Raw genomic sequence first — 27,598 nt, 5'->3', positions numbered from 1 at the left:
CACTCTTAAGACAGTACATTCTCTCTGCTCTGCCATAGTCAACCCTCTGGAAGTCAAATGTTTCCACTGTGGAGCTTAGGGTGAAGACTTTACAAAGGAAAAACAGCTTAGGTGAAATAGGAACTTTAAAAAGAAGAAAATAGAGCAGAGGAGGAAGGTGAGACATGTGTCCTTTTTCCCATTAACCTCCCCTCCACAGAAGATGGAATCACAGAATGTAAGAGGTGAAAGAGGCCTTGCAGATCACATAATTCAATCTCTTCACTTGATAAATGAAGACAGAAGCAGAGTGACTTGCCCAAGGTCACACAGCTAATTAGTGGAAAAGCTGGGATGAAAGCTCATGTCAGTGACCTCTCCACTACACCAAATGAAGGATCACGAGATCATAGAATTCTAGTTTAACTCTCTCATTTAATAGTCATTTGATCTCTGACTGCCATGGTTTCCCCAAATGTAAAATGGGCATAGTAATAACACCCACCACTCAGTTTTATTGTGAAGAACAAATGAGATCATATTTGTAGAATGTTCAGCAAGAGTGTCTGCCACATGGTAGGCTCTTGATACTTGTTGATGAAGAAACTGAGACCCAAATGAGTTAGTTATATGACCTTTTCAGGGACATATAACTTAGAAATGGTAGTACTGGATTTGAACTCAAGTCCAGTGATGCTAAAGTTGGAACTCCAATAAAGAATGTTTTCATTCTATCACAAAACTTCCCATCTCAAGGATACTCAGAGTTCTTGGGATTTATTCCCTAGAGAATAAAGGTTTTCTTGCTAGCCTATCCTGTCTCCTCCCCACCATCTCCTGGTTTCCCTCAGACAACACTAAAATCAACCCAGAACAGTAACAATTTGTCCTGTCCCAAGGAAAGAGATACCATAGCCTAATCACTAAGAAGCATCTCATCTCAGTTTGTTTCATCTTAAAGGCCCAGCAAGGTGTGGGGGGGATGAGGAGTGAAAGAGGAGGGCAGACAGAATGGACCAGAAATGGTAAGAGAAAGGAAAATGAAAGAGACTAGGAACAAAAAGACATCAGGGGAAGAAGCAGCAACCAAAAGAGAGGAGTCCCCTGTGCATAGCAGATCCTTCCTATATTGGTCTAGTTGTTGGATAGTTATGACTTACTGTCTTCATGCCCACAATGGACTTCTCCACCTTGGTAACATAGGTGACATGATCCTCATTGGATTTCAGTTCCTTCTGCTGGATCCTTTCATAGATGCCCACCACCAGCTCTCGGGGTATGTCAGCTCCATCATCCACACCTATCAAAACAAGATATAACAGAGCTGATGAACTAGGCAAAAGAGGCAACTTTCCTTCTCCTCAACCAAGGCAAGGAGTGACCCACTGTGGCTACTGTCCCTGAACTCCCAGAATGTCTAAAGGATAACATCATTATTCTTCTTCTAATTCTCACCCTGCCAGGTGAGACAGAATGCCTTTAGATACTCCTTTCTTTTATAAATCCTTGTACTATGTTTTCTTTAGCTAAAATAGGATGGTTCTAAAGTCAGCCAGACTGATAGCCTTTACCTGAAAAAAAAAATCCAACTTTGAGCAAGCAAGAAAGAGGAAAGTGAACACATATATCCCAATTCTAGAATGCTGTTGGTAGGTCTCTTCTACCCCAACATTGGTTCTATGGTTCAATGGCAGTTGGGAAGTTAAGACTAGTAGACCAGGAAATTATCTGTTAGCTGGCTTAAATGAGATGGGATTTGAGACTTGTTGGCACTCAGAGTCACAGAATATTAGAGAGGGAAGGAAACTTCAGAGTTTTTAATTCAACTCCTTTATTTTAAAGATGAGGAAATGAAACTCAGAGAGATAGAACATCTAAAATCACAAATGTAGTGGAGAGTCAGGAGATTCTAGGTCTACATTGACAAACGTCACCTAGAATAGGGGGGATGGGAAGGGTGGGGGACATTTGTCCAATGTTCTATACCTCATGGGTTAGGAAGATGGTTCTTAGAAATTATGGTTAACAAGAGGGATGGGAATTCAGGGAAGCCTGGAAGGATTTGCATGAACTGATGCTGAGCGAGATGAACAGAACCAGAAAAACATTGTACATCCTAACAGCAACATGGGGGTGATGATCAACCTTGATGGACTTGCTCATCCCTTGAGTACAACAACCAGGAACAATTTTGGGCTATCTGCAATGGAGAGTACCATCTGTATCCAGAGAAAGAATTATGGACTTTGAACAAGACTAAAGACTACCATCAAATTAGAAAAAAAAAGTTATATTATTATGTAATTTTACTATCTTATACTCTATTTTTCTTCCTTAAGGATATGATTTCTCTGTCATCACATTCAACTGAGATCAATGTATTACATGGAATGAATGTAAAGACTTAATAGAATGCCTTCTATGGGGGTGGGGGGAATGAAGCAAGAATGGGGGGAAAATTGTAAAACTCAAAATAAATAAAATCTTTCTAAAAAAAAAAAAGAAATTCTGGTTAAGAATCTGGCAGCACATAGATTTTCCTAGGCTGCTTCATGGAGGTAGCCTCAGTCTTGTTGAATGGAAGGGGAAGAGGCAAGGGGGACCCAATGCTTGCATGCATTCAGAGAAGGTCACCCTCAAGATATACACCCTCCTATCAACCCTCAACCATCACTTGGAGTTAACAGTTCTAGCACTTATAGAACAGGGTTAAAGCAACAGTCTCATCACTTTCCTCATACCTCTCAGGTTCCGGATGAAATCCTCCAGCATCATCTTCCGATCAGGTTTGATATTGGGACTATACATGTCCGTGTTGAGAAGGATGATGGCAAAGGCCAGGATGAAGATGGTATCAGGGTTGTGGAACTGCTGGACTACCTCAGGATTGCACATGCAGTAACGCTGGCTTTGGGAAACATATAGAACATGCCTATTGAGACTTCTGGTCTTCCTCTTTCTCCTTACATTACAGGAGGGGACTACAGAGTACATGCATTTAAGAACTTTTAAAAAATGAGATAGCAGCATGAATGGAATAGGAACCTGGGGTCTTTATATATAGGACAGATTCTCAAGTTGTCCAACTAATATGCCTATGCTTTGTAATATTCACAGGCAGATATGTGGGCTTACATATATCTATGTCCATATATATGTATATGTGGCTGAAATACTTGGTTAATTGTTCCTTGTTAATTGTCCTTTCTTATGTTACTTTTGTCTCCCTAACTTAGACTATATTCTCTGGGTTGGAGGGATCACTTCTCATATTACTTGACATGTCCCACAGTACTTCCTTCATGCCTCTACTCACACTGTTCTCTAAGCATGGAATGGAATTCCTGTTCTTCTCTGATTGAATCCAGTCTTTAAAGCCCAATTTGAATGGCACCTTCTAGAAATCTGAATGATTCTAGTTGATAGAATTGGTGGATCTAATTTTGTATCTCCCTAATACACTGTATTCCCCTACTGGGCTTTTTTGTTGTTCAGTTATTTCAGTTGTGTCTGACTGTTCATGACCCTATTGGGGTTTTCTTGGCAAACATAATGGAGTATTCGTAATTTTCTTCTTTAGCTTATTTTACAGGTGAAGAAACTGAGGTAGATAGGGTTAAGTGACTTACTCAGAGTCACACAGCTACTAAGTGTCTGAGGTCAGATTTGAAATCAGGTCTTCCTGACTCCAGGCCTGGCACTCTGTCCACTAGGTCGCCCTAGCTGCCCCATATTAGATGATAATCTCCATGAGGACCAGAATCTTATTTTATCTAACCTTCATCTCATTTACATTCCCCAACACAGTGCTCTGCATGGAGCTGGCATTTTAATAAACATTTGTTGTTTCAATTCTCCTAATAGTCAGTCAGCAAAGACTTGATGATTGTCTGGCTGGTTGCCATGGATGAACCCTGAGGGATGGTAAGTAGAGAAAGTTTTGATGATAACTCCCCATCTCCCATTCCCAAGGTACGAATGTTCTAAGCGTTGACCTTTTTTTCACTTCTTCCCTACTCTCCTAAATGTTGTCTCATTTCCCAGCAACTGAAGCTCTTAGGAGTTGGATGGGATTGGGGTTACAGCTCAAGGACACTCCTACCTGAAAGCTTCGATGAGCCGCTCCACCTTCTGGGCCTCACCTTGGACTCGAATATGGGCCTGGAATTTCCTCAGAGCCTCATCTAATTCCATGTTGGAAAAATCCATTTCATCCACCACACAGCTTGGGGGGATTGGTAGGAGCAGAGATAGAATAGAAGAAGGAGATGATTAGAATAGGACTCATCCTGAAAAATTTTTCATCAATAGGAAGAACCAGATTTTCCATTTACATAGATCATAGATCAACCTCTACTCTCACTATATTGAAACTCTTAGCTTTTATGGCCATGGGTAGTGGGTTAGAGATGAAAAAAAGAAGGGAGAGGATGAGTCTAAAGTCTACCGCTAATCTCTTTTATCACTCATTGTGACCCCATGTTATTCCAGCTGATATTTCAAAGCCAAACAGACATCAGTCAATGAGCATGAAAGTGCTGTATTAAGCTCCAAAGACTTAAATAATCAGCAGGCATTTATTAAATGTTTATATTCTAAACATTATGTTAGATGACAGACATATCAAAATGAAATAGTCCTCTCTGAATCACAGATACCATAGTCAGAGATGCTCCAAGTGGAAAAGAGATTTGCTTTTAGAGTTAGGGTCAGATGTCATAGATTCAAATCTTAAGTCTTCTATTTATTACTAAATGACTCTAGCTATGATACTCAACTGCTCTGACCTCAAGGTCCCTCACTTTTGAAAATGTCACCAATAAAACCTGTTGCATCCACTTTGTCCCACAGTTGTGAGGGTTAAGTTTGATAATGTATGTCAAGTGCTTTGCTAACCTTATTTAAATGTTAGCTATTATTATTAAGAGGATTGGACCAGATGATGTCTAAGGTCCAACTCTAAATTCTATAAACCTAGTTCACTTTACAGATGAGGAAACTAAGGCTCAGAGACTGGAAATTATATGTGTTGGAGGATACATCATATTAGTAAACTTAAACAGAACCATCCCCCAGTAAGCTGCCTTAGTTGACAATTCCTAACACTACTGTAATTGCTACCTCTTCATGACTAAGAAATCTTGAAGAGAAAATTGGCCAGTTGGGGCAGCTAGGTGGCGAAGTGGATAAAGCACCGGCCCTGGAGTCAGGAGTACCTGGGTTCAAACCAGTCTCAGACACTTAATAATTACCTAGCTGTGTGGCCTTGGGCAAGCCACTTAACCCCATTTGCCTTGCAAAAAAAAAAAAAAAGAAAATTGGTCAATCATTTATCAGGAGATGTTAGACAGGGGATATTCATGTTCAAGATGAAGGGGATGATCTCTGAAATTTTATTGGAATAGCAGAAAGAAGGCTCATCTTGGGATAAGAAAAATTCAAATCCCGCTCTACTACTTATTAACTACATAACCCCAGGTAAGTCATGTTTTCTTGCACTAAGCACATTTCCTTACCTGTGAAATGGAGATAATATAATGCATGTTTTTATATCATAGAACTGTTGTGAAGAATGCCCTTGGCAAAACTGAATATGTTTATGGAAAGGAATTTTAATGTTATGAGTCTCTATCTGTGTCTGCTTATTAGAGGCAGCTAATGATAGAGTGCTTGACCTAGAGTCTTAAAGACCTAAGTTCAAATCTGACCTTGGACACTTAATAGCTGTGTAAATGTGGGAAGAACATTTAACCTCTCTCTGCTTCAGTTTCTATTAAAATGGGAATAATAATAATATCTACTTCTCAGAGGAGTTGTGAGAATTGTTTGTAAAGTGTTTTGTAAACATTAAAGTGCATATATAAATGCTATTATTATTATTATTATTATTAGTAGTATTGCTATTATTTTTCTACCACATCCTACCTTGTTTTGACCTGCCCTTTTATTTCTCTATGGTTTGAATTTGAGTTTCCCTTTTAGGTCTTGCCTACCCATCTCTTTATTTATGCACAATGAGCATATCTAAGAACAATGAGTAGATCTTGGTCCACCCTCATTCCTCAGGCTTCTATGTAATAAATTCCTCTTATCTATGGGACTTCTGGACAGAGGTAGCTCTGGGTAGAGTTGTATGTCTTCAGGAATTTTCTTTATTTCCCATTTCTCATCAGGCCTTTTTTCCCTTCCTTTACCACCAAATACACACACACACACACACACACACACACACACACACACATGCACGTGCAAAGGCTAGTACATTTATCTTTGTACATACATATAAATATAAATGAGAAAGCATAGATTTCTCAGGTCTCTTCCAATATTAAATCCTATAATCCTGTGACCTCTAACCCCTCCCCCAACTGCTTCAAGGTACAAATTCTTCCAAGGATGGATCTTTCCACCAGCCTGGGGATGCCTCTGCCCACAGTTTGTTCACCAAGAAAGAAAAATCTAGATCCCATGAAGCAAGATAAGCCATCCATGGAGAATTGTTTATTTGCTTGCCTGATTTTTCTTTTCTTTCAACCTGAAGATGATCACAGGAGTCATTAAAGGTAGTTTATGGAGCTGAAGAAACTCTAAGAGCTGAGTGTTCCTCTCCCCTCCCTTCCCTTTCCCTCTCTCACCCCAGCCTGCTTTCTCCTCCAATCTTCTTTCCTTTGGTTATTTTTATAGTCCCACATGATTGCCAGAGGCTCTGTCAAGCTAGACTAGCTCACTGGTTTGACAAGAAGATATGGCTCTGTGCCAGATTCACCTGTCTTCCTTTCCCTAGGATTCACAGGATGACAAAATTTAGTGCTGGAAGGAGCCTTAGAACTAACTCATCTAGTTCAACCCTTTAATTTTCAGATATGTAAACTAAGTCTCCTAGAAGGTTAAGAGACTTACCCAAGGTCACAAGGAAGTATCAGAGTTGTGCCTCAATCATCTATCATCTGTTTCCAAAATTCATTGGGCTTTTCACAAGACTTTTTGCCTCTGGGTATATCTAACATACCCAGATTTTCCCATTTAACTTTAGTCTTTTTTCCAGGAGAGAAAGAAAGAATCTCAGGAGCTTGAATATCCCTCAAACCTCTGTCAAGTAGCCTAGAATTTTGCAGGGTTCATAGATTTAGAATTTTAAGGGACCTTAGAGGTCATCTAATCCATTTCCCTCATTTGATAAATCAGGAAATGGAGAAGTTCAATTACCTTGTGACTGACCATAGACATACAAGCTCACCATTGTGGCAGAACAGATTTTCTTGGTTTGCAGAATTGCCCATCTTGGGCAGGTTCTGATGTTTAAGGGCTATGTCTTTTGCTTAAATCAGAGTGAAGAATAAAGGATAGAAATTACAGGAATGACAAGTGCTAAGAAGGAGTAACAGATTAGAAGACTGGGAATCAGACATAGTTCCACTTGCCATCTCCTGCTGGTGGTAGTTAACTGTATCTTAAAACCTATTCAGAAGGCACAAGTCATTCTATATTCCCAGGCTCCACCTCACCCTGTACATTTTAAGACCCTCTTTATACCAGATCAAATCTTAAGAATTTACTTTCTTCACTTTTATGAACCTCCATTATGTATATCTGTTGGGAAGAGGGTTAGAATAGGTTTCAGATAATGAAGAATGTATAGCTGAGAGGTGATTAGCAACAAGAAGTCAAGGAGTTAGGTTTAACTTACAGCCCCTCTCCTCTCTGAGTTCAGATTCCCAGTTGGCTCTCTTGGGTAGAGAGCTAGTGTCTTAGAATCACCCTGCCAGTACAGGGATGTAGCTATAAAATAAAGACATTTTCTCTTCTTCCAAGTTTCACTCAAAGAGTTAGAGATGAGAATTTGGTCCAAATAAGAAAACTGATGACTTGTCTGGGCATTTGACTTGTAAAAGTGGACAGAAAAGGATTCTGGTTACAACCAAAGGAAGATGTAGAAATAGTTGAGGTTTATTCAGGGTATTGATAAGATTGGTATTATGGTGAGAGGAAAGTAATTAAGGAAAATAGTGATAGAGAAAGGACTTGGTCTACAAGAATTGGATCATGGGTTTACCTTGGAAGATATGCTGAACCTATTAAGATGATGTTCAATAGGCAAAATTTGAGTTCAAAAAATCAGATTTTCTGAAAAAGATCTGGAGGTTTTAGTAGGTTTCAATTAACTTTGCGGCTGTCACATCACCCCAATTTATAACAAACTAGCAACTCACTGGACGCCATTTACTAACAGAAGTCCAAATTTTTCTTCTCTTGAGGCAAGTTATTGTCTATGGAGATATAACTCTCATTATAAAAGAAGGTGATATGCCCCCCCCTCCTTCTTGCTAAAGACTATAGAATTAGCATTTCTTTTCTGTTCACCTATGGACTCAATGATAGGGCCACCACACATTCTCATCTATCCTCTGCCTTCTCATTTATGTACTTTTCCACTGTAAAATCTTGTCCTGCAAAGAACAAAAAAAACAAAACAAAAGATAAACACCTAACTATGTCTAACCATGCTTTCCTTATTTTGTGTTGGAAAAACTGATTTTTGAACCCAAATTATGCCTATAGAATATCACTTTATTAGATTCAGTCCAATGCTCTAAAACTCTTTGAACCCTACCTCTGCCAGTGTGTTAGCTATACATCCTGATTGGGAAAGAAGATTTTTCCTTCTTTGGTCCCTTGGGAACAGAACCCAGGAACCATACACCTTAATATTAGAAGTAACTTTAGAGAAAATATAATTTTACATATGGAGTCTAGCCAGAAGTAGTTAGGTGATGCTAAAAATAGAGTTCTGGTCCTTGAATGAGAAAGACTTGAATTCAACTTTAGCCTCAAAACCTTACTAACTGTGACCCTGGGCTTAATCACTTAACTTCTGTTTGTATAAATCCCAGAAGTGTTGTGAGGATCAAATGAGATGAACACATAGTAGGTGCTATATAAATATTAATTGTCATTATTATAATTAAGATGTGACTTGCCTAAGGTCACACTTGAGATAGATAGCAGAACCTTAAATTCAAACATTTTCCTCTTTTTTTTTTTAGGTTTTTGCAAGGCAATGGGGTTAAGTGGCTTGCTCAAGGTCACACAGCCAGGTAATTATTAAGTGTCTGAGGCTGGATTTGAACTCAGATACTCCTGGCTCCAGGGATGGTGCTCTATCCACTGTGCCACCTAGCCACCCCCTTTTCCTCTTTTTCAAATGCTTTTTCTATTTTATCATGATCTCTTGTCCTATCAACACAGAGCTCAAATACATGCTGTCCCCAGGCCATAATCTCATCTGTCTGCACTCTGGTTTTCCCTTGTCCTTTGTATTTACAGATAGATTAAATATATTTCTCCTTTATACAGGCTGGCTCCTTTGAGCTCCTATGAAAGCCACAATGGCCATAATATTGGGGTAGATTGCAGTAATGGAGGAGACAAAAAGCAGCTGAACTATTTGGATCTGCAAGGTCGGGGAGGGAGGGTGGAATTAAAGGAGGGCCATGGTGGATGGGAGTACAGAGGTGGAGAGAAGTGAGGAAGATGTACTCACTGGAGCACAATGGCCTATTTCCTAGCTCTTCTGCTCAGGTGACAATGCAGCAAGCCTGGGGCTGCAGCTAAAAGCTTCAGTAATGAGGCAAGAGGCCACGTGTGGTAGGGCCTTGGGATCTAGGAAGCACAGTCAGGTGGAAACTCTCCCCAATCCACAAACAAAAAGAACTGAATACATAGCTCCTACATACCTGGCCACTGGGAAAGGACTTTAGACTGGAAGAAAGGGGAGGAAACTGGATTGGGGAGGAACTGCTCTGGAAGAATAAAATGCAGAGAGCACAGTACTGGCCGTGGGTGGGAAGTTGAGAGTTGAGGAGGTTTGGAAGATATGAACCCAGCTGTTTTCAGGGACTTTACCTGCTCTGCTAAAAGCTGCAAAGGCCTTGGATCTGCAGACTTTGTTTTAAATCCCAGGTCTTCTACTTCCTATTTCACCTCCTCTCTCTGGAAATTTCAATATAATTGGTTGCTTCTGTAATCTTATGTTTTTTATTATGTCTGTAATGCACTTTCCCTCCTCAAATTTTCTCATAGCATTTTTTCCTGGATCACTTCCTATTCCTCACCAGACAGTATATTCCTAGAGGGCAGGAAATGTAGCTTTTTCATCTTTGAATCTAACTAGCATAGTTAGTACTTACACATAATATTTACTTAATAAACAGCAATTGATTTGAAAATACCTGACCCCTAAGCAGTATTTTGAGATCAAATGGTACTGCTTGTTAAAACAAAAACAAACAAACCCAGTGGGTTCCAGGCAGGCCATCAGCAACATGCCCTCGTTGTTCTCAGGTCACCTGCCCTTGCTGAGGCTCTGACCCTGACATGAAAACACATAGAAGTGCTTAGCCCACTACAGGAGGACTGCACATTTACTAATCTATTATCAGACAATACTCCTGCCATTTTGTTCTCTGTTGTGTTGTGGCTGGCACTAAAGCAATCTCTTCCTGGGAACCATCCTTTCCTGAGACTTCACAAGGAAGACTTAGAAAAGAGCAGCCTTGGTGTATGTAGTCAGAGAGGTGCTTCATACTGTGCATTGTGAAAGGAAATATTCTCAGGCAACAACTGAGATTGTCTTATATGATCACACCTGCGACCATGGCCAGACTTGAGAATTCCTTGGTCTCTGGCAAAATGGTATTCTTGAGGATTCCTCTGACTTTGACACAGATCTTCTAATCACTACTTAGTCCTGACCCTAGTACTTCACCCCAGTCACTAGGTTGTGCCAGATAGAGGACTGGAGCATTTGCCTTTCAGTTATTTAGAGAACCTTACCCTTTAGCATTTTTCAAGAAGGGGAATGAGCTGTTTTTGGATATTGTCTGCCTAGCAACCTCCAACCCATCCATCTTCATCCCTTGCCTGACCCAACCCCTGACCTCTGGACATGGTTGTCATCAAAACAGTGCAAGGAACTCTGTAGAGTAAGAGAATACAAGAAGCAGTAGGAAGAGGACCAGAAGCCCTGAGTTCAAGATCTGGTCTTATGACATTAGATTGTGTGATAATGGGCAAATCACTCAACTCTCTGGACTAATTTTCTCATTTCATAAAACAAAAAACTTGGATGAAATGCTCTCTGAGGTCTCTTCCAGCACAAATATTCTCTACTGTTTTATGTGGCACAGCTTGTATATATACTACCCTTTGCCTTCAAATGGATATGTAAATGAGACAGTTGAGGAGAACTAATTAGACTGCTTCAGACAGAGCATGTCAGAGCCTGTCTCCTGAGTTTGATTTGATTTGTGTATGAATTATTAGTGGTTCAGGTTAGGGTGAGGACTCCCCTTTAGGTGTTTCTTTCTTATGTGTTTATGCAAGGGGGGTTATGCAAAAATCCCACAAGGGCTTGGGAAACATAAGCACAGATGTTTCCTGTATTAGTACAAACAGGTATAGTCTTGCATAAAATTGCTTGTTAACAGTGATCTGTGTGCAGAGTCAGTCTGTGCTGCAGGTAAATGAAGCATTACTTCTGACTTTGCCTGTTCAACAATAATTCCATCATTACAATTTTTTCCTTTTATGATGGCAAGCCAATATCTAGCTCTAAGATGAGGAATCATAGTGTTGGAGGGGACCTTAGGGGTCCTCTAGTTGAATGATGAAATAGATGATCAGAAAAGTTAAGGGACTTGCTCAAGGTCATAAAGATGGTAACAAGCAGAGTCTAATGAAAGCTGGAAGAAAATTAGTAACCCCATCAATAATTGGTACTTAAAGGAGAAATGATCAAGAAGGAAGCTATGTTGAAGTTGGGGAATAGGTGTTAGCCAGAAATGTGCTAATATTTGCTCAAGGTAGGGATATTCAGATTTTTAAAAAATATGTGCTAGCAATAAATGGAATAAAAGGAATAAAATGGATATAAAGGAATAAATGGATATAAATGGATATAAATATATGGATATAAAGGAATAAAATGCAATAAAAGGAAGAAGACATAATCTTGTTTTTGGCTCACACAATTCAATTTAAAATATCACCATTTGGGGGTGGGCTAGGTGGCACAGTGGATAAAGCACCAGCCCTGGAGTCAGGAGTACCTGGGTTCAAATCCGGTCTCAGACACTTAATAATTACCTAGCTGTGTGGCCTTGGCCAAGCCACTTAGCTCCATTTGCCTTGCAAAAACCTAAATAAACAAATAAACAAACAAATAAATAAATAAAGTATCACCACTTGAGGGAGTTTTTATTGTTTTTTGATTGTTGTTTTTCATTTGTTTTGGGGTTTTTTACAGTTGTGTCTGACTCTGTGACTCTATTAGAAGTTTTCTTGGCAAAGATACTGAAGTGGTTTGCCATTTCTTTCACCAGATCACTTTACAGATGAGGAAACTTGAGGCAGAATTAAGTGACTTGTCCAAGGTCACATAGCTAATAAATGTCTGAGGCCAGATCATCTCAGTATGATGAGACCAGAAGACCAACCCTTGTAGCCCCCAACTGCTCTAAAATTTTCAAAAAGTGGAATGTGCTTTAAGGTTCAGAGCCTGTAAAAAATGACTGTGGAGAAGTTACCGCCTTGTTTGAAGAATGATTACAGAGAGGAAGATCTCTCAGGAGAAAATTTCATTTGAAGAAAGGAGGGTTTGAGGGTTTGCTTGATTTTTGGAGGGGGGAAGACAAAGCAAAAATCATTCTTTCTCTACTGCTGAAAACTTCAAGAATTCCAAGCAAAATCTAGGATTCAAGAGAGGCTACCAAATAACAACCAGAAATTATCAGGCTTTTCCTTTATGTGCCCATAGGGGTTCAGGATTTGCCTTATATTTAAGCATAATAGATGATTATTCAACTTCTGCCAATTGGGAGGAAATCACTTAGTATGCTTTAAAACACTAAATAAATGTGAATTATTCTTCCTATTCTCACACCATTCTGCCATAAGATGCTAGAAATGGCAATTATCCATTATGTTCAAGGCTATGCTGAGATGAGAGAAGCAATGTGGTATGGTAGAAAAAGGTCAGAATTTTGAGTCCCAGTTATGCTACTTCCTAGTTGTGATTTTATACCTTCTTATCTCTGTCAGTTTTAATGTGTAATTGTGTAATCATCTGTGTAATCATTCTTACACTGTGTACCTTCCCTTACAGTTGTTGGAAGGAAAATGCTTTGTCATTCTTGAAATGCTAGGAAAATGTGAGCTATTATTATAGCAGAGAGAAGGTTAATCAAGGGAAAGGTCTCTTATTTGATCTTATCCTATTTGGAGCTCTGGCAGAGGGTAAGACAACAGAGTACTGTGGAGACACATAGCCCACAGAAGGGATCCCATTCCATTAATGCTAGAGCACAAGCCAACTGTCTCTACTTACTTTTCCCTAGCCTCCATCTACCCAACCCAAATACACACACACACACACACACACACATACAACCCACACACCACACCACACCACACCACACCACACCAATACTACATACACATAGCCTGTGTTCCCCCCAGAAGTTTCCATTTCCAAAGGAGTTCTGTTTAATGGATTATTCCAGCAAAACCTGAAACATCATAAGAGTAGCTTCTGTAAATCAGTGCTGAGACCTGAGTAATAGAAATGTAATTGGGTTGTAGGTATGTTAATGTTTATGCTAATTTTTGTAATGAAAAGATAATGAGATTTGAAAATGTGGAGGTAACTTCCTGAGGGGGATGTACAGACAATGCAAAAAGTGAAGCAATTTAGTAGTTGTTTTAGAAAAAGGAAAGGTAAATTGTACTAAGGATGAGGAGGAGGAATAGGAGGTACTGAATAAAGGAAAGAAGTCTCTCTTGGATAAATGTTATGGGTTTTGATGCAGCAGGAAGAAAAGCTAATCAGTGAAATTCAGGGAAGTTACTGAGATGGGGTTCTGTTGCTGTGGAGAAAATAATTTTGACTTGAAATGGAAAGGTGGGTGTACAACCCAGGAGAAAGCACTTTGCTTCCTTGGAGTTCAATGTTCTTGGGATTGGAGAAATAGCAATGAATAAAGGACATTATAATCTATAAGATAACAAAGGTTATACCACCATTATTTCCTACTACTCCAGATAAATCTGTAATCTTTTTCCTATTGAAACATTGTAAATACTAATTTGCAGCTTTGTTTTCTTATTTTTTATAGAATTAAGAGTGTTTATAGTCAGTTTCTGTCTGAATAATGAATGGGAGCAAACTACCAGCTCTTGTGGAGGTACTCCATTAAGGATCAAAAAAAGTGCCATTCTGAAAACTATTAAGACATCTAAAGAAAGACTACTGCAGGTGCTTTTACTAGCAAATCCAGTTTATACAAAAGAAATAGCCAGAAGTCAAAAGGAGTTCAGCTGCAAAAGAAGGTGGCTTAGCCTTACCAGATCTAAAATTATATTAAAAAACATCGGTCCTCAAAACTGTCTGGTATTGGCTAAGAAATAGAGTCGTGGAACAGTGGAATAGACTAGTTGCAATAGCAGGAAATGATTCTAGTAATCTGCTGTTTGATAAACCCAAAGAGTCCAGCTATTGGGATAAAAGCTCTCTCTTGGATAAAAACTGTTGAAAAATTGGAAGTTAGTAGGGAAGAAACTTCGATTAGACCAACACCTCACACCCTATACCAAGATAAGAAACAAATGAATACAGGATTTAGACATAAAAAAAAAACAATATTATAAGCAAACTAGAAGATCAAGGAGTAGTTTACCTGTCAGATCTGTGGAAAGAGAAACAGTTTATGACTAAGGAAGAGATAGAGAATATCATTCAAAACAAACTAGATAATTTTGACTACATTAAATTAAAAAGCTTTTGTACAGACAAAACCACTGTAACGAAGATCAAAAGAAATGTAGTAAATTGAGACACAATTTTTGCAACTAGTATTTCTGACAAAGGACTCATTTCTAAGATATACAGAGAACTGAGTCAAATTTTCAAAAAAAACCAAGCCATTCCCCAATTGACAAATGGTCAAAGGATGTGCAAAGGCAATTTACAGATGAGGAGATCAAAGCAGTCCATAGTCATGAAAAATTGCTCCAAATCATTACTTATTAGAGAAATGCAAATTAAAGCATCTCTGAGATACCACCTCACACCTCTCAGACTGGCCAATATGAGCAGAAAGGACAATGATCAATGTTGGAAGGGATACAGGAAATCTGGGACACTAATATACTGTTGGTGGAACTCATCTAGCCTTTCTGGAGAATAGTTTGGGATTATGCTCAAAGGGCAACAAAAATGTGCATACCTTTGACCCAGCAATACCACTACTGGGTCTATACCCTGAAGAGATGATGAAAAAGGGTAATAACATCACTTGTACAAAAATATTTGTAGCAGCCCTGTCTGTGGGTCAAAAAATTGGAAATTAAGTGAATGCCCTTCAATTGGGGAATGGCTTAACAAACTGTGGTATATGTATGTCATGGAACACTATTGTTCTATTAGAAACCAGGCGGGATGGGAATTCAGGGAAGCCTAGAAGGATTTGCATGAATTGATGCTGAGCAAGTTGAGCAGAACCAGAAAAACATTGTATACTCTAACAGCAACATGGGGGTGATGATCAACCATGATAGACTTGCTCATCCCTTCAGTGCAACAATCAGGGACAATTTTGAGCTATCTGCAATGGAGAATACCATCTGTATCCAGAGAAAGAATTATGGACTTTGAACAAAGACCAAAGACTATTACTGTCAAATTAGGGGGAAAAAAGCATTATATTATTGTGTAATTTTACTATCTCATACTTTATTTTTCTTCCTTAAGGATATGATTTCTCTGTCATCACATTCAACTGAGATCAATGTATAACATGGAACCAATATAAACACTAATAGAATAGCTTCTGTGGGGGTGGGGGAGGGAAGCAAGAATGAGGGAAAAATTGTAAAACTCAAAATAAATAAGTAGTCCAGCTAGTAAAGTCTAGGTCAGGCAGTGAAATGTGCAGAAGACTCACAGTCAGCCAACTGAAAGGATGCTAAGGGAAATCTGAAGCTGCATCTGTGTTCCTAAGAATAGGAAAATGGAAATGTAGACCAGGGTGGGCCAGAAATATTTGAAAGTTGCAACTGTGTCACTCTGGTCTTGTTCTGGGGTTGGGAACAGGCAGAGTTTTGAACTGTGAGGCAGTGATCGAATTGGACCCAGGAGCTCTGAAAGTTTATAGCTAGTAACCTGGTTTACTCCTTAGGACATAGCGCTCAGTTGGAAATACTCATAGGAAACCACTGATCAGGAGGGCAGGTAGATGGAACAGAAAATAGAGACAGACCTAGAATCACGAAGACTCATTTTCAGGAAGTTTTAATCTGGCCTCACTAACTAGCTGTGTGGCTCTAGACAAGTCACTTAATTGTTTGCCTCAATTTCTCAGTATTTTTGCCAGGAAAACCCTGTCATGATTGAAAATGACTGATCAGTAAAATTGTTTGGGGCTAAATAAGGCCCTGTCATTATTTCTAGAAGTTCTCAGAGCCTGACCTTGGCCCAAAATTCCAATTCAAGAAGGTTGGAATTATTTGGAAACATTTACAATGAAGAACTTTTATGAACCCATGGAATTCTAAGGCTAAAACCCAGAAGAAAATAATTTTGCAACAATAAGCAGTCTCAAACAAACAGGTTAGTTACAGGGTCAGCTTGAATTCCTGGAAGTAATGAAGCAAGAATTAGAAAATGATATTGTAGATGTAATGAGAGCTATAAAAGAAAAAATGAGAAAGAAAATGAATAGCTTAGAATAAAGATATGGCAAACTTTACCCAAGTAATTTCCAAGATTGTTTGAAAATTAGAATAAGCCATACAGAAATCAATGACTCCATAAAAAAACAAAAATAGTGGACCAAAATGTTTTTAAAAAACTGAAAAAAGAAGAAAATATTAGATAACTACTTGTTATTTGTTTATTTTTATTTTTTTTTGCAAGGCAATAGGGTTAAGTGACTTGCCCAAGGCCACACAGCTAGGCAATTATTGAGTGTCTGAGGCCAGATTTGATAACTACTTTTTAAAAAAATAGTTTGACCCAGGAAAAATGTAAAGAAAAAAAAAGGAATCATTGGGCTACATGATTTAAAAAACCCAAAACACTTTATTTCAGGAGACAAATAAAAATTGTCAAGATATATTAGAAACAGAGAGCAAATTACAAATATAAGAAATCTACTGGATATTGCCTAAAAGAAATTAAAATGAAAATTCCCAGGAATGTCATCATCAAAATCCAAAACTTCTAAAAAAATTACTGCAGGTCACCAGAGAGAAAGAGATCAAGAACCAGGAACCACAATTAGGATCACCTAAGAGCAGTTACCAATATAAATGAATAGGATAAAGTCTAATATTTCTTCAGGAGAATATTATAGATTAGAATAAGCTGAGCTATGGGTTATGTTTCTTCTGCCCCTCCTTCCCTGACAAACAAGTTCTGGGATGTCCCTGAATGTTATCATGATTGGAATGTAAGGAGCAAACTGACTTTGCTCCTTATCTACTGAGTCCAGATACATTCCTCAGGGCTAGAGGAGATATATCTCTGTTTGGATTATAGACTTTTCTTTAAATTAGCTTACTCTTTTAGATTGTGAAGACCACATTCTTAACTAATGAAGATGGGTCAGTGGGGGGGGGGGATATCCCATTAGGATATATTGCTCCTACATTTCATGTCTTGTTACCTTCCTCTCCTATATAACCCATGGTTGAGTAGAATACCTATGGTTAGAGTATGGTAGAATACCTATAACCAATGGTTGAGTAGAGGTCCATTTCTTTAAAGGGGATACAACCCATACATAAAGGAGAGCAGAGCTTAGAACATTATATTCTCATAGATGAAAGATGAAGGTCTACAATGAAGAATAATGCTTTGAAAAATAGTACAATATAATAGGGAACCCCAAAACTATCAAGAAAGAGTAAAAGGACCCATATGTACAAGAATATTTTTATGAGCTGTTTTCATAGGAGCGAATCATTGGAACCTTAGGAGGTACTCATCAATTGGGAGAAATGGTTGAACAAATTATAGTATATGAATATGGTGATGAAGCACTACTGTGGCATAAGAAATGATAAAAGGGGCAATTTTAGAAAAACATGAGAAGCCTTGAACTAATATAGGCTAAGTGAGCCAAATCAGAAGGAAAATTTATACCAAAACAACACTGTAAAGGTGAATAAATTAAAGGTAGGAGAATAGTATATACTAAAACAATATTTATAAAGGTGAAAAACATTGGAAGACTTAAGAATTTTGATCAATGCATTGATGAATCATGATACCAGAGACTGATGTTGAGGAATGTTCCTGACAGAAAGGAGGAGAGCAAAATGTACACAAAAACCATATATTTTTGGAGGTGACAAGCATGAGAACTTTTTTCACTCTTGTACAAGAGTTGTTTCATTTTATTTTTTCTCCTTCCTAGTGGGGGAAAAAGGAGGAAGGGAGAAAACATAATTGCTTGTTTTTCAAGTAAAAATCTTAGTTAAAAAAAAAAAGTTGAAAACATGGGGCAGGAGCACCTAGGTGGCGCAGTAGATAGAGCACCGGCCCTGGAGTCAGGAGTACCTGAGTTTAAATCTAGCTTCAGACACTTAATAATTACCTAGCTGTGTGGCCTTGGGCAAGCCACTTAACCCCATTTGCCTTGCAAAAACCTAAAAAAAATAATAATAATTAAAAAAATTAAAAAACATGGGGCAGCTAGGTGGCTACCTAGTTGTATAACCTTGGACATGTCACTTAACCCAATTGCCTTGCAAAAACCAAAAGCTAAAAACAAAATTTAAAAAATAATAAAGGAAATAGATTTTTTAAAAAAAAGGAAGAAAGGAATAAGCATTTAAATAGCACCTACTATGTATAAGCATTGTGCTTTAACAAAAGTTATCTCATTCTATCTTCACAATTCTCAGAGAGAGGTGCTGTTTTTACTGCCATTTTACAATTCCAGGGAAACAGAGCAAACAGAGGTTAAGACTTTCCCAGGATTACAGAGCTAGTAAAAAATGTCAAGATTTGAACTTGGGTATTCCTGATATAGACCCACTGCTCTATTCATTGTACCATCAGCTGCCTCAACAAAAACCAAGAACTTTCAAGCATTCCTGATGAAGAAGTGCTAAAAAGAAACTTTGAAATGAAAACACAGCAAGTAAAATAAACCTAGAAAGGTAAATACAGCTGATACATAAATATACCTATATATAGATAGATATTCTCAGATATATACATATATATATAAACTTATACATGATGAAGTGATTATATTCTAATTGAGAGAGAAGAAATGTTCCCTTCAGAATCCTAATGTCATTAAGAGTCATAAAGTTAAATAAGACAAATAGAAGGCCTAAGGAATGGTTTTGTTCAATTTTTGATGGTTTTGAGAGAATAAGGGGGGAAAAAAGAGGAAAAAGTAATACATTTGAGGAAGAGGGGAGAAAAAAGGCAATAACTGTGTTGTATGAGAGGAAAGAATTGGGTGAGGAGAGCAGGCTTCACATAAACCTCACATAAACACTCAGACTTATATGCACATACACTCAGAGAGAATTTGGTGAAGAAATGTTACATCCAAAAGAAAAGCAGGTGGGAATCACAGATAGAGAAAGAGGGATCTCAAAGGTAGGATAAAATATGAATGGAACTTTTTATAACCATAGCAAACTATATTTCATGAAATAGGTCATGAGTGGCAGATTAAAAACAAAAAGGGTAAAAAATCTGTGACCAGGGTTTGGTTAGGGGAAGTTGGGTCATTTGAAAGGAAGCAACTTTTATTATAGACTTTTATTATAGAATCACTAGTGCTATGTATGTACCTTACACACCATTTATAAGAGAAGGTTAAAGGGCAAAGAAAAGGAAAAATTTAAGTAGATAAGATAAAAGGAAAGATACAATTAGCAATCATAGCAACAATGTGAATGGGATAAATTAATTGAATTGGATAAACAGAAAAAAAGAGCAGAATAGATAAGAAACCAGAAATCAATAATGTGTTATTACAAGAAATACTATTGAAACAAAACTGGGTAAATAAAATCAATAAAGTTAAAATCAGGAGAGAAACAACTGGGGGGAAATATAGGTAGTACATTTCTTTGATAATAATATTCAAGATATGTGGGGGAACTGATCCAAACATATAAGACTAAGACAATAAATGAATGGTCAAAGGATATTATTAACAGATAGTTTTCAAGGGAAGAAATACAAGATATTAATAATAATGTGAAAAATGCCCCAAACTACAAATAAGAGATGAATGAAAATTAAAACAACTACCATATATTCATCAGATTGATACAGTAACCAAAAAAATTTAGTTGTTGGATAGGATGTGAATGAAGAAGCTCAATAATACAATGTTGATGAAACTCTGAAAATGGGAAAGCCATTTTAGAATATGGAATTATATCCCCAAAGTCACTAAACTGTGAATCTGACCCAGCTACTACTTCTAAACCCCAATTAGTTTAGATTATGAGCTCCCCAAGGCTAATGATTATTTTGTGCTTTTTTTTTTATATATCCTAGTGCTTATCACAATGTCTGGTACAAAGTGGTGCTTAGTAAATGACTGACTAAGGGATCTAAGACAAAGGAAAAAGACATACGCAAAACCAAAATCCTTAAAGCATCACTTTTGTGGTAGCAAAGAACTATAAAATATGGGTTTACCCATCCATTGGGAAGGATTGAACAACTCAGAATACATGGATATAATGTTATTGTGTCATAAGAAATTACAAAAAGAATGAATTCAGAGAAATGTGGAAAGATGCAGAGCAGGAAGAAAACTAGAACAATTTATAGCTTGATTCCTTCAGACCATGCTCCAGTGCTTATGTCTCCTCCTTGCTGGCCCCTTTTCACAGTCATCATCTTATCTCTCTTCTTGTCACAATCAAACATCTTGCAAAAGATGATCACAATTGAGGACTATTTTCTTGTCACATACCCTCTCCCCATCACTTTGGAATACAGTTTCCTGACCCCCACCACTCTACTGAAATTTTTTCAAATCCAAATGCCAAATCCAATTATCTTTATTAGTCCTCATCCCTTATGTAAGACCTTATTGTCTAGTCTAACCCTACCTCTCCCATTTACTCCCTATGTGACTTTGGACAAGTTATTTCACTTCCTTCAGTTTCCTTACCTCCACAATGAGGGAGTTGATTGAACCAGTTGGCCTCTGCCATCTCTTCTAGTTCTATATCTATGATCCTTTCAATTTTCCAGAAACTGTTCCTTTCCCTTTGGCATGTAAATTCATCTAAAATAAACTATGACTATCCATATGGAAAATAAAGCAGGACATGCACAAAATATTTTTTCCTTCAGTGAAAAGGCTTGAATTTTCCATCATCTTAGGTTTGACAGATAACTTGTCTTCAGTTATGAAAGTCCCCAAAGAAGAACAAATCTGTTACACTCTGGTCAACACATTTCCATGGAAATGAAATAGTGAAATGTGATAGAAACTTCACACTTGAAATAATGTGTCATTGTTTTTTAACAAAGGAGGTATTGGACATCTTTGGGGATAGGGGTGGGGAATGAAACCATCAGGCTACATTCCTGTGTCAGTTCATCAAGACAAGAAGTTGTCCTTGATGCATTTTCATGAAAATGATAGTTACCTTTCATGTGTATATAATTTGGACATGAAAAAAATAACACAGATTGGAGAGAGAATGTTCAAAGAAGCCTAGAAGCTCCTTCAAATGGTTGGCCTTCAAATGTACTGAACCGAAAATTTCAGAAGGGAAATAGAGCAGAGCCAAATTTCCTAGCTCTATGTTTCTAAGTAAAAGCTAATATATACACAACAACAATGACTATCTTATCTAGCCCATTCACCTCCTCCCTAGCTGTAGCTGGTCCTATTTTTCTTCCCTAAGATCAAGATGGAAGATCAGAATGATCCAAGGCTCCCCCACCAAGAACTTTCTGAATCCTTTCTTAAGCCCTTTCCTCCTGTGCAGAAATAGCTCACTGAATGAGGGCTGAGAAGTATAAAGATTCATTTCCCCAGAACTTGGAAGAATGATGGGATCATAAGATCATAAATTTAAAATTGGAAAGGATTTTGGAGATCGTTGAGTCTATTTAGCAGATGAGAAAATTAAGGCTCACAAAGGTTACCCTGTAACAGAGTTGGGCCTGTAGCCCAGGTCCTCTGACATCAAATTCGGTGCTTCTTCCCCTAAGGAAATTTTCCATAGCCAATATTGTAAGTGTCAATATGGCTGTTGCATACTTTCCCAGCAATTCAGATAAACTTTTTTTTCTTGGTAAAAATTCCTCCAGGGGATTGGAGGAAATTTGGGCTTCAAAATGTCCCCCCCCCCTTATTAAAGTTATGGTTGAATAAACTCTTCATTTTGCCTTTTGAATATAGAAGAGAGATGATAATGAAGATAAGAATATTCATGGTATAGGAAAAAGAGTTCCAGATTTAAGGCCAGAAGTCCTGGATTCAAATTCTAGACCAGCCATTAACTAGATAGAAAACAACGTTTGACAAATTGCGTAGGCAATTTTATCACCTCTAAAATCCAGCTCTAACTTATGATACTGTCAATAATTTTAATTGTCAGGAGGATTGCTGAAGAAGCCAGGGCCTGTAACCTCTATGGTTTTAGAGACTAAAGTCCTAGAGTGCTCTAAAAAAAAGGCAAGGGGTAGGGGGAGGAGTGAGGTTGCCATTTATACATTCTATCCCTCAAAAAACTTAGCAGCATCTCTCTGCCAGTTTATCTCATATCAGTCCTATTCAGAAATGGTTTTTTAAAAAGATTATGTTGGTGTCCTGGTGACTGTCTTCTGGGATGGGATGATTTATTTCCTTTTATTTGGGAAAAGGCTTTGCAGAGCAATGGATACGACTCACTGAATGTCATCAGGCAGGGGAGGGGAAGCCGAGTGGAATCCCAATGAATCCCTCTGGAGAGAAGAAAACAGGACATGGAAGGAGCAGCTGCTTTCAAGGGGAAGGATTCTGGGGAGGGGGAAAGGAAATCAGATCTTGGAAGATTCTATGGCAGCCAAGGGAAGCAGGTGTGGGGCAGAGAACCCAGGTGTCCTGATTCTCAGTTGGCATGCTTCCCACCATCTCCTTATATCTCTTTGTTAGGTATCTTCATCATCATCAACAAGTATTCATTAAGTAGCTATTTGAATATGAAAAGACTCCCACAGACTTGGTTCCTGCCTTTTCACTCCCTCTAGCTTGTAGCATTTCACAGTTATCAAACCCTAGGGACACCTGAGGCTCAGTAAGTGGTCACCTGGCTGATATTGTAAATCTCCAAATGGTAATGAGGAGGTTCCCAATAAAGAAATTGAACTGGACTGCCTAAAAGTGCCCAGGAGCTTTCTCCTTTTCAATTTGATTTATTGGGATTATTTATTGAATAATTTATGAAATAGCTAGCTTATGCAGAGCACTGTACTAGGTGATAGAGTAGGTAAAAAGTTGATATACACCACAGTTGGGCAGCTAGATGTTGAAATGAGTAAATCAATGGGCTTGGAATCAGGAAGACTCAGCTACATGAGTTCAAATCTGGTCTTGAACGTTTCCTATTCTTTTAACCCTGTTTGCCTCAATTCCTCATCTATACAATGGGCTGGAGAAGGAAATGGCCAAGAAAACCTCACAAATGACTGAAATGACTCAATAGTATATAACATAGTCCCCTGCCCTCTGCATGGTAAAAATCTAGTTTGGGGAATAAGACACATACAGAAATTCTATTATATATGTATATAAAATTAGCATGTTGGAGCTAGAGTTAGAAGGGATTTTTAGAGATCATTAAGTCCAATCTCCTCATATTTAAAGTTGAGGCAGGCAAAGATTAAATTTGTCCAAGGGTCACAGAGCTAGGAAGTGGGATTTAAACAGAGGTCTTCAGACTCCAAGTCCAGTGATTCATCCATACCACCATGTGCATTAGAGAGTGCTAGAAAAAGGGTTGCATGAGATCTGAGAAGCAAAGGATCATTGACAATTCAGGAAGGTTTTCATCACCATCCACCCCACTAGGCTTTTCTCCTTCCTTGCTTGATACTTATATCACAGTCACCTTACCCTTAAAATCCAACAGGTTTAAAAATGTGGTGACTAGTCACAGAAGTGTCTCATGGCAGGGTAACAAACAAAAACACCTGTTCTAGGTGTGAATATACTTGATAACCCTGTCCTGTCCAAATAAAGATGTGGAGTGCTCCCCAAATATCTGGGGAAAATTTTCTGGGGTGGGGGAGGATTGTTGCAGTTTATTTAAGTGAATGAAAGATTTATTGATTCTTGGTGCCAGAAAGAAACTTAGGAATCATTTACTGCAACCCTCTTATTTTACAGATGAGAAAACTAGGATTTACAAATGTAAAGTGACTTCTTCAGAATCACTGGAAGATGTGATTACTTAGCTACTCTCAGTGATCTTTGAAAGAGACAACTACAGGACTAGAGACTGTCAAATATTGTCACAATTTTCAAAAGGGAAAGAATCTGCAGACTTGATTCCAATTCCTGGTGAAATTCTTAGATGTATATTAGAAGAATGATTAGTGAACATACAGAAAAGAATGTGATGCCATCATGACTTCATTAAAAACAGAGCATGTTAAATTCTACTTTCTAATTTGACAGTGTTTCTAGAGGAGTAGATGAAGGATAAAGTTGAAGATATATATATATATATATATATATATATATATATATATATATACAGTTTAGCTCTAAGTATGTATATACACATATATAGTTTAGAAGAATATAGCTGAAGACTTAGTTTATATATACTTTGCAAAGCATTTGACAGATTATCTTGAGTTATATATGTGTATAAGACAGAGAGCTATGGCCTAGATCAGTAGAGTCAAACACAAATCAAAACAAGGGCCACTAATCTGCATAAAAGAATATCTCTAGGCTGCATACTAACTTAATTTTTTAAAATATAGTACTATTTTTATTATATTTGTATTTAATTTGTTAAATATTTCCCAATTACATTTTAATTGGGTTCTGGTAGCGGGTCACATGCGGTCTTGGAGTGGGGATGAGTTGTTTGACAACTTTGGTCTAGATGATTATAAATTGAGGTGACTGACAGTGGATGACTGACAAGGCCCAAAGTTTAGTCATTAAACATTTAATGTCAACTTGGAATCACTAGCATAGTACCTCAGGGATCTGTTGTTCAACAGTTTGTTCAGCAACATAAATGAATAAATAAAAGACATTTCATATCAATTCTATCTATATATGATCCAAAGTAAGAAAGGATAATGTGCACATTGGATGAAAATCAGGATCCAAAAAATCTGAACAGAATAAAATGAACGACATCTAATAAAGTGTAATTTTATAGGAAGAGATGAACAATCTTATTCCTGGGATTAAAACAAACAAACAAACCAAAAAACAGCCACACAAGTACAGTGTGGGGGAGACGTAGCCATGTAGCAATTCATCTAAAAAAAAATCTCAGGATTTTAGAGGACTGCAAACTCAGTGTGAATCTACAATATAATATGGTAGCCCCCAAAGCATTAAGAGAAAAATAGAGTTTAGAATGAGAGATCATAGAATTATTATATTATGTTCAAGTTTTATCATATCAGAGGCATTTTATCCCATTCTAGTATTGCCAAGAAAACTTCAAATGGGTTCATGAAAAGTTGTATACAACTTAAAACAACTGAATAACAGTTATCAAAGTCCAGTATCAGGACAAAAGTTAAGAGATGGTCCATGACTTGATCTGAGGAGATGGGGTTTGACCTAGGGTGTTAGCTTTCTGAATGGAGAGAAGGGGATTGATGGAAGATATTATAGAAGTAGAATTGACAAGTCTTGGCAACTGGGGCTCTATAAAGCATAAAAAAAGGAAAAAGTCAAAGTTGACTTCAGGTTTTTTACCTGGGGTTACTGGGAGGATGATGATGGCCTCAGCAGAACCAAGGATATTTGGAAGTAGGGCAGGTTATGGGAAAATATAATGAGTCTCTTATATATATTGAGTGTGAAATGCTTATAAGCTATCTAGGGAGAGATTTCCAGAAGGTTAAGGAGCATGGCTGGATTAATGGAGTTAAGGGGTGGCTGGATTTCACCCATCAGGATTTGCCAGGGGATTCATGCTCAGGCCTGTATTGGGGGAGATAACCTTCCAACTCGGAGACTGTGTGATTTTGTGAAACAACAAAGTTCTACTAGGGATCTGGATTTCTATAAACCCCAGTACACTTCTAATGACACCGCATTACCTTTTTGAGGTATGAGAATTCTAAAAGAGGGCACAGGATTAAACTCCCCATGCCAATCCTCTCAACTCTCTGGTTGACCCCTTGCCATGATTGCTACAACAGCCTACCTCTCTCAACAGAAGACTTCAGTTGAGGTGGACTTAACTCTTTGCCTGTCTGAGTCTCTAGTCCAAGGAGGCAATTAGTTTTCATTGTACTACTTAGTAGGATTAAAGAGGGAGGAAAAAAATATTAAAACTCAAAACATGTGTTCCCCCCAAAACCAAATCAGTATGTAATGAGCATGTTAGAAAAGTAGGGCCTGAGTCACTTGGTTTATGATATAAAAAAATTTAAACACATACAAAACAAAAACAAAAACCAAAAAGCCAAACCCACACAAGACAGACAGCCTGAGGAACATAACGAAGCATGGAAGGTGGAAGTGGGAACATGCTAATAAAGAAATGAGGAGATATCTTTGCATATCTGTCAAAGGCAAGGGTAGATGGGACAGAAACAGACTAAGAGATATCATATAGGGGAGAGAAACAAAGGAATAAAGATTGAAGAGATAAATATTTTATTACCTATTCCTCCTGGAAAATGAGAGAAAAATAGAAGAAAGAAAGAAGACAGAAAGGAAGAAGAGGGAAATTGAAGGTTAGAGGATAAAGGGGAAAAGAGGAAATTTGTATTCATTTGGTGCTTTTTGTAATGACCCCATAGCGATTTCTGTTCAGCCCCACACAATGAAAACTTTCAATAAATGCTATGGATCGAATAAAAAGAGAAGAAATAAGAGGAGAAGAAAGCAGGGAGAAAGAAGAAATTGGTGTTTTATAGATAAAGCATCATAGGGCATTTCAATAGAGAAAGATGCCAGGTGGAGAAATGGAAACCTAAAAAGATGTACCAAACAGGGTATGAGAAGAATATAGAAGGTAAGAATACTTTCAAAGACCATTCTAATTACTGGCTAGAACTTGTATAACCTAGAGAAGAAAAAGTCTAAAGGAAGGGCAAAGAGGTGGCTCATGAAAAAAAAAAAACAAGAAGAGAGTAAAGACCAGCATAATTTGGAGAACTGAGAAGGTATCTGGAAAGACTTCAAACTATTCTCCTTACCTTAACCCTTTCCCTTCCCTGAGATTGTCCCTAATATTTCAGCCCTACTCAGCTTATAGAAAGTGATTCCTCTATCCATAAGATTTTCTAGAGTTAGTATGGACTTCTAGTCTGACTGTCCAAGATTAGATTCTATGACAAATATTTTACTACATCTTTATTTTTCTACTC

At 37.8% G+C, this 27,598-nt stretch overlaps 1 protein-coding gene across 2 annotated transcripts in view; it reads right to left on the bottom strand.

Moving 5' to 3' along the window:
• IQSEC3 (IQ motif and Sec7 domain ArfGEF 3) overlaps positions 1 to 27,598 on the bottom strand; it is a 143,713-nt gene that overhangs the window by 13,559 nt on the left and 102,556 nt on the right. For both annotated transcript variants that reach the window (XM_074195192.1, XM_074195193.1), the window contains 3 exons: positions 4,082 to 4,204; positions 2,721 to 2,887; positions 1,140 to 1,279 (listed from right to left, as the gene is read on the bottom strand). In XM_074195192.1, coding sequence (XP_074051293.1) covers positions 1,140 to 1,279; positions 2,721 to 2,887; positions 4,082 to 4,204 — 430 coding nt within the window. The remainder of the gene's footprint in view (positions 1 to 1,139; positions 1,280 to 2,720; positions 2,888 to 4,081; positions 4,205 to 27,598) is intronic.

The sequence above is a fragment of the Macrotis lagotis genome, chromosome 7, assembly GCF_037893015.1.
Source record: "Macrotis lagotis isolate mMagLag1 chromosome 7, bilby.v1.9.chrom.fasta, whole genome shotgun sequence".
In the NCBI taxonomy this organism is placed as follows: Eukaryota; Metazoa; Chordata; class Mammalia; order Peramelemorphia; family Peramelidae; genus Macrotis; species Macrotis lagotis.
This window is presented reverse-complemented; position numbering and strand designations above follow the sequence as displayed.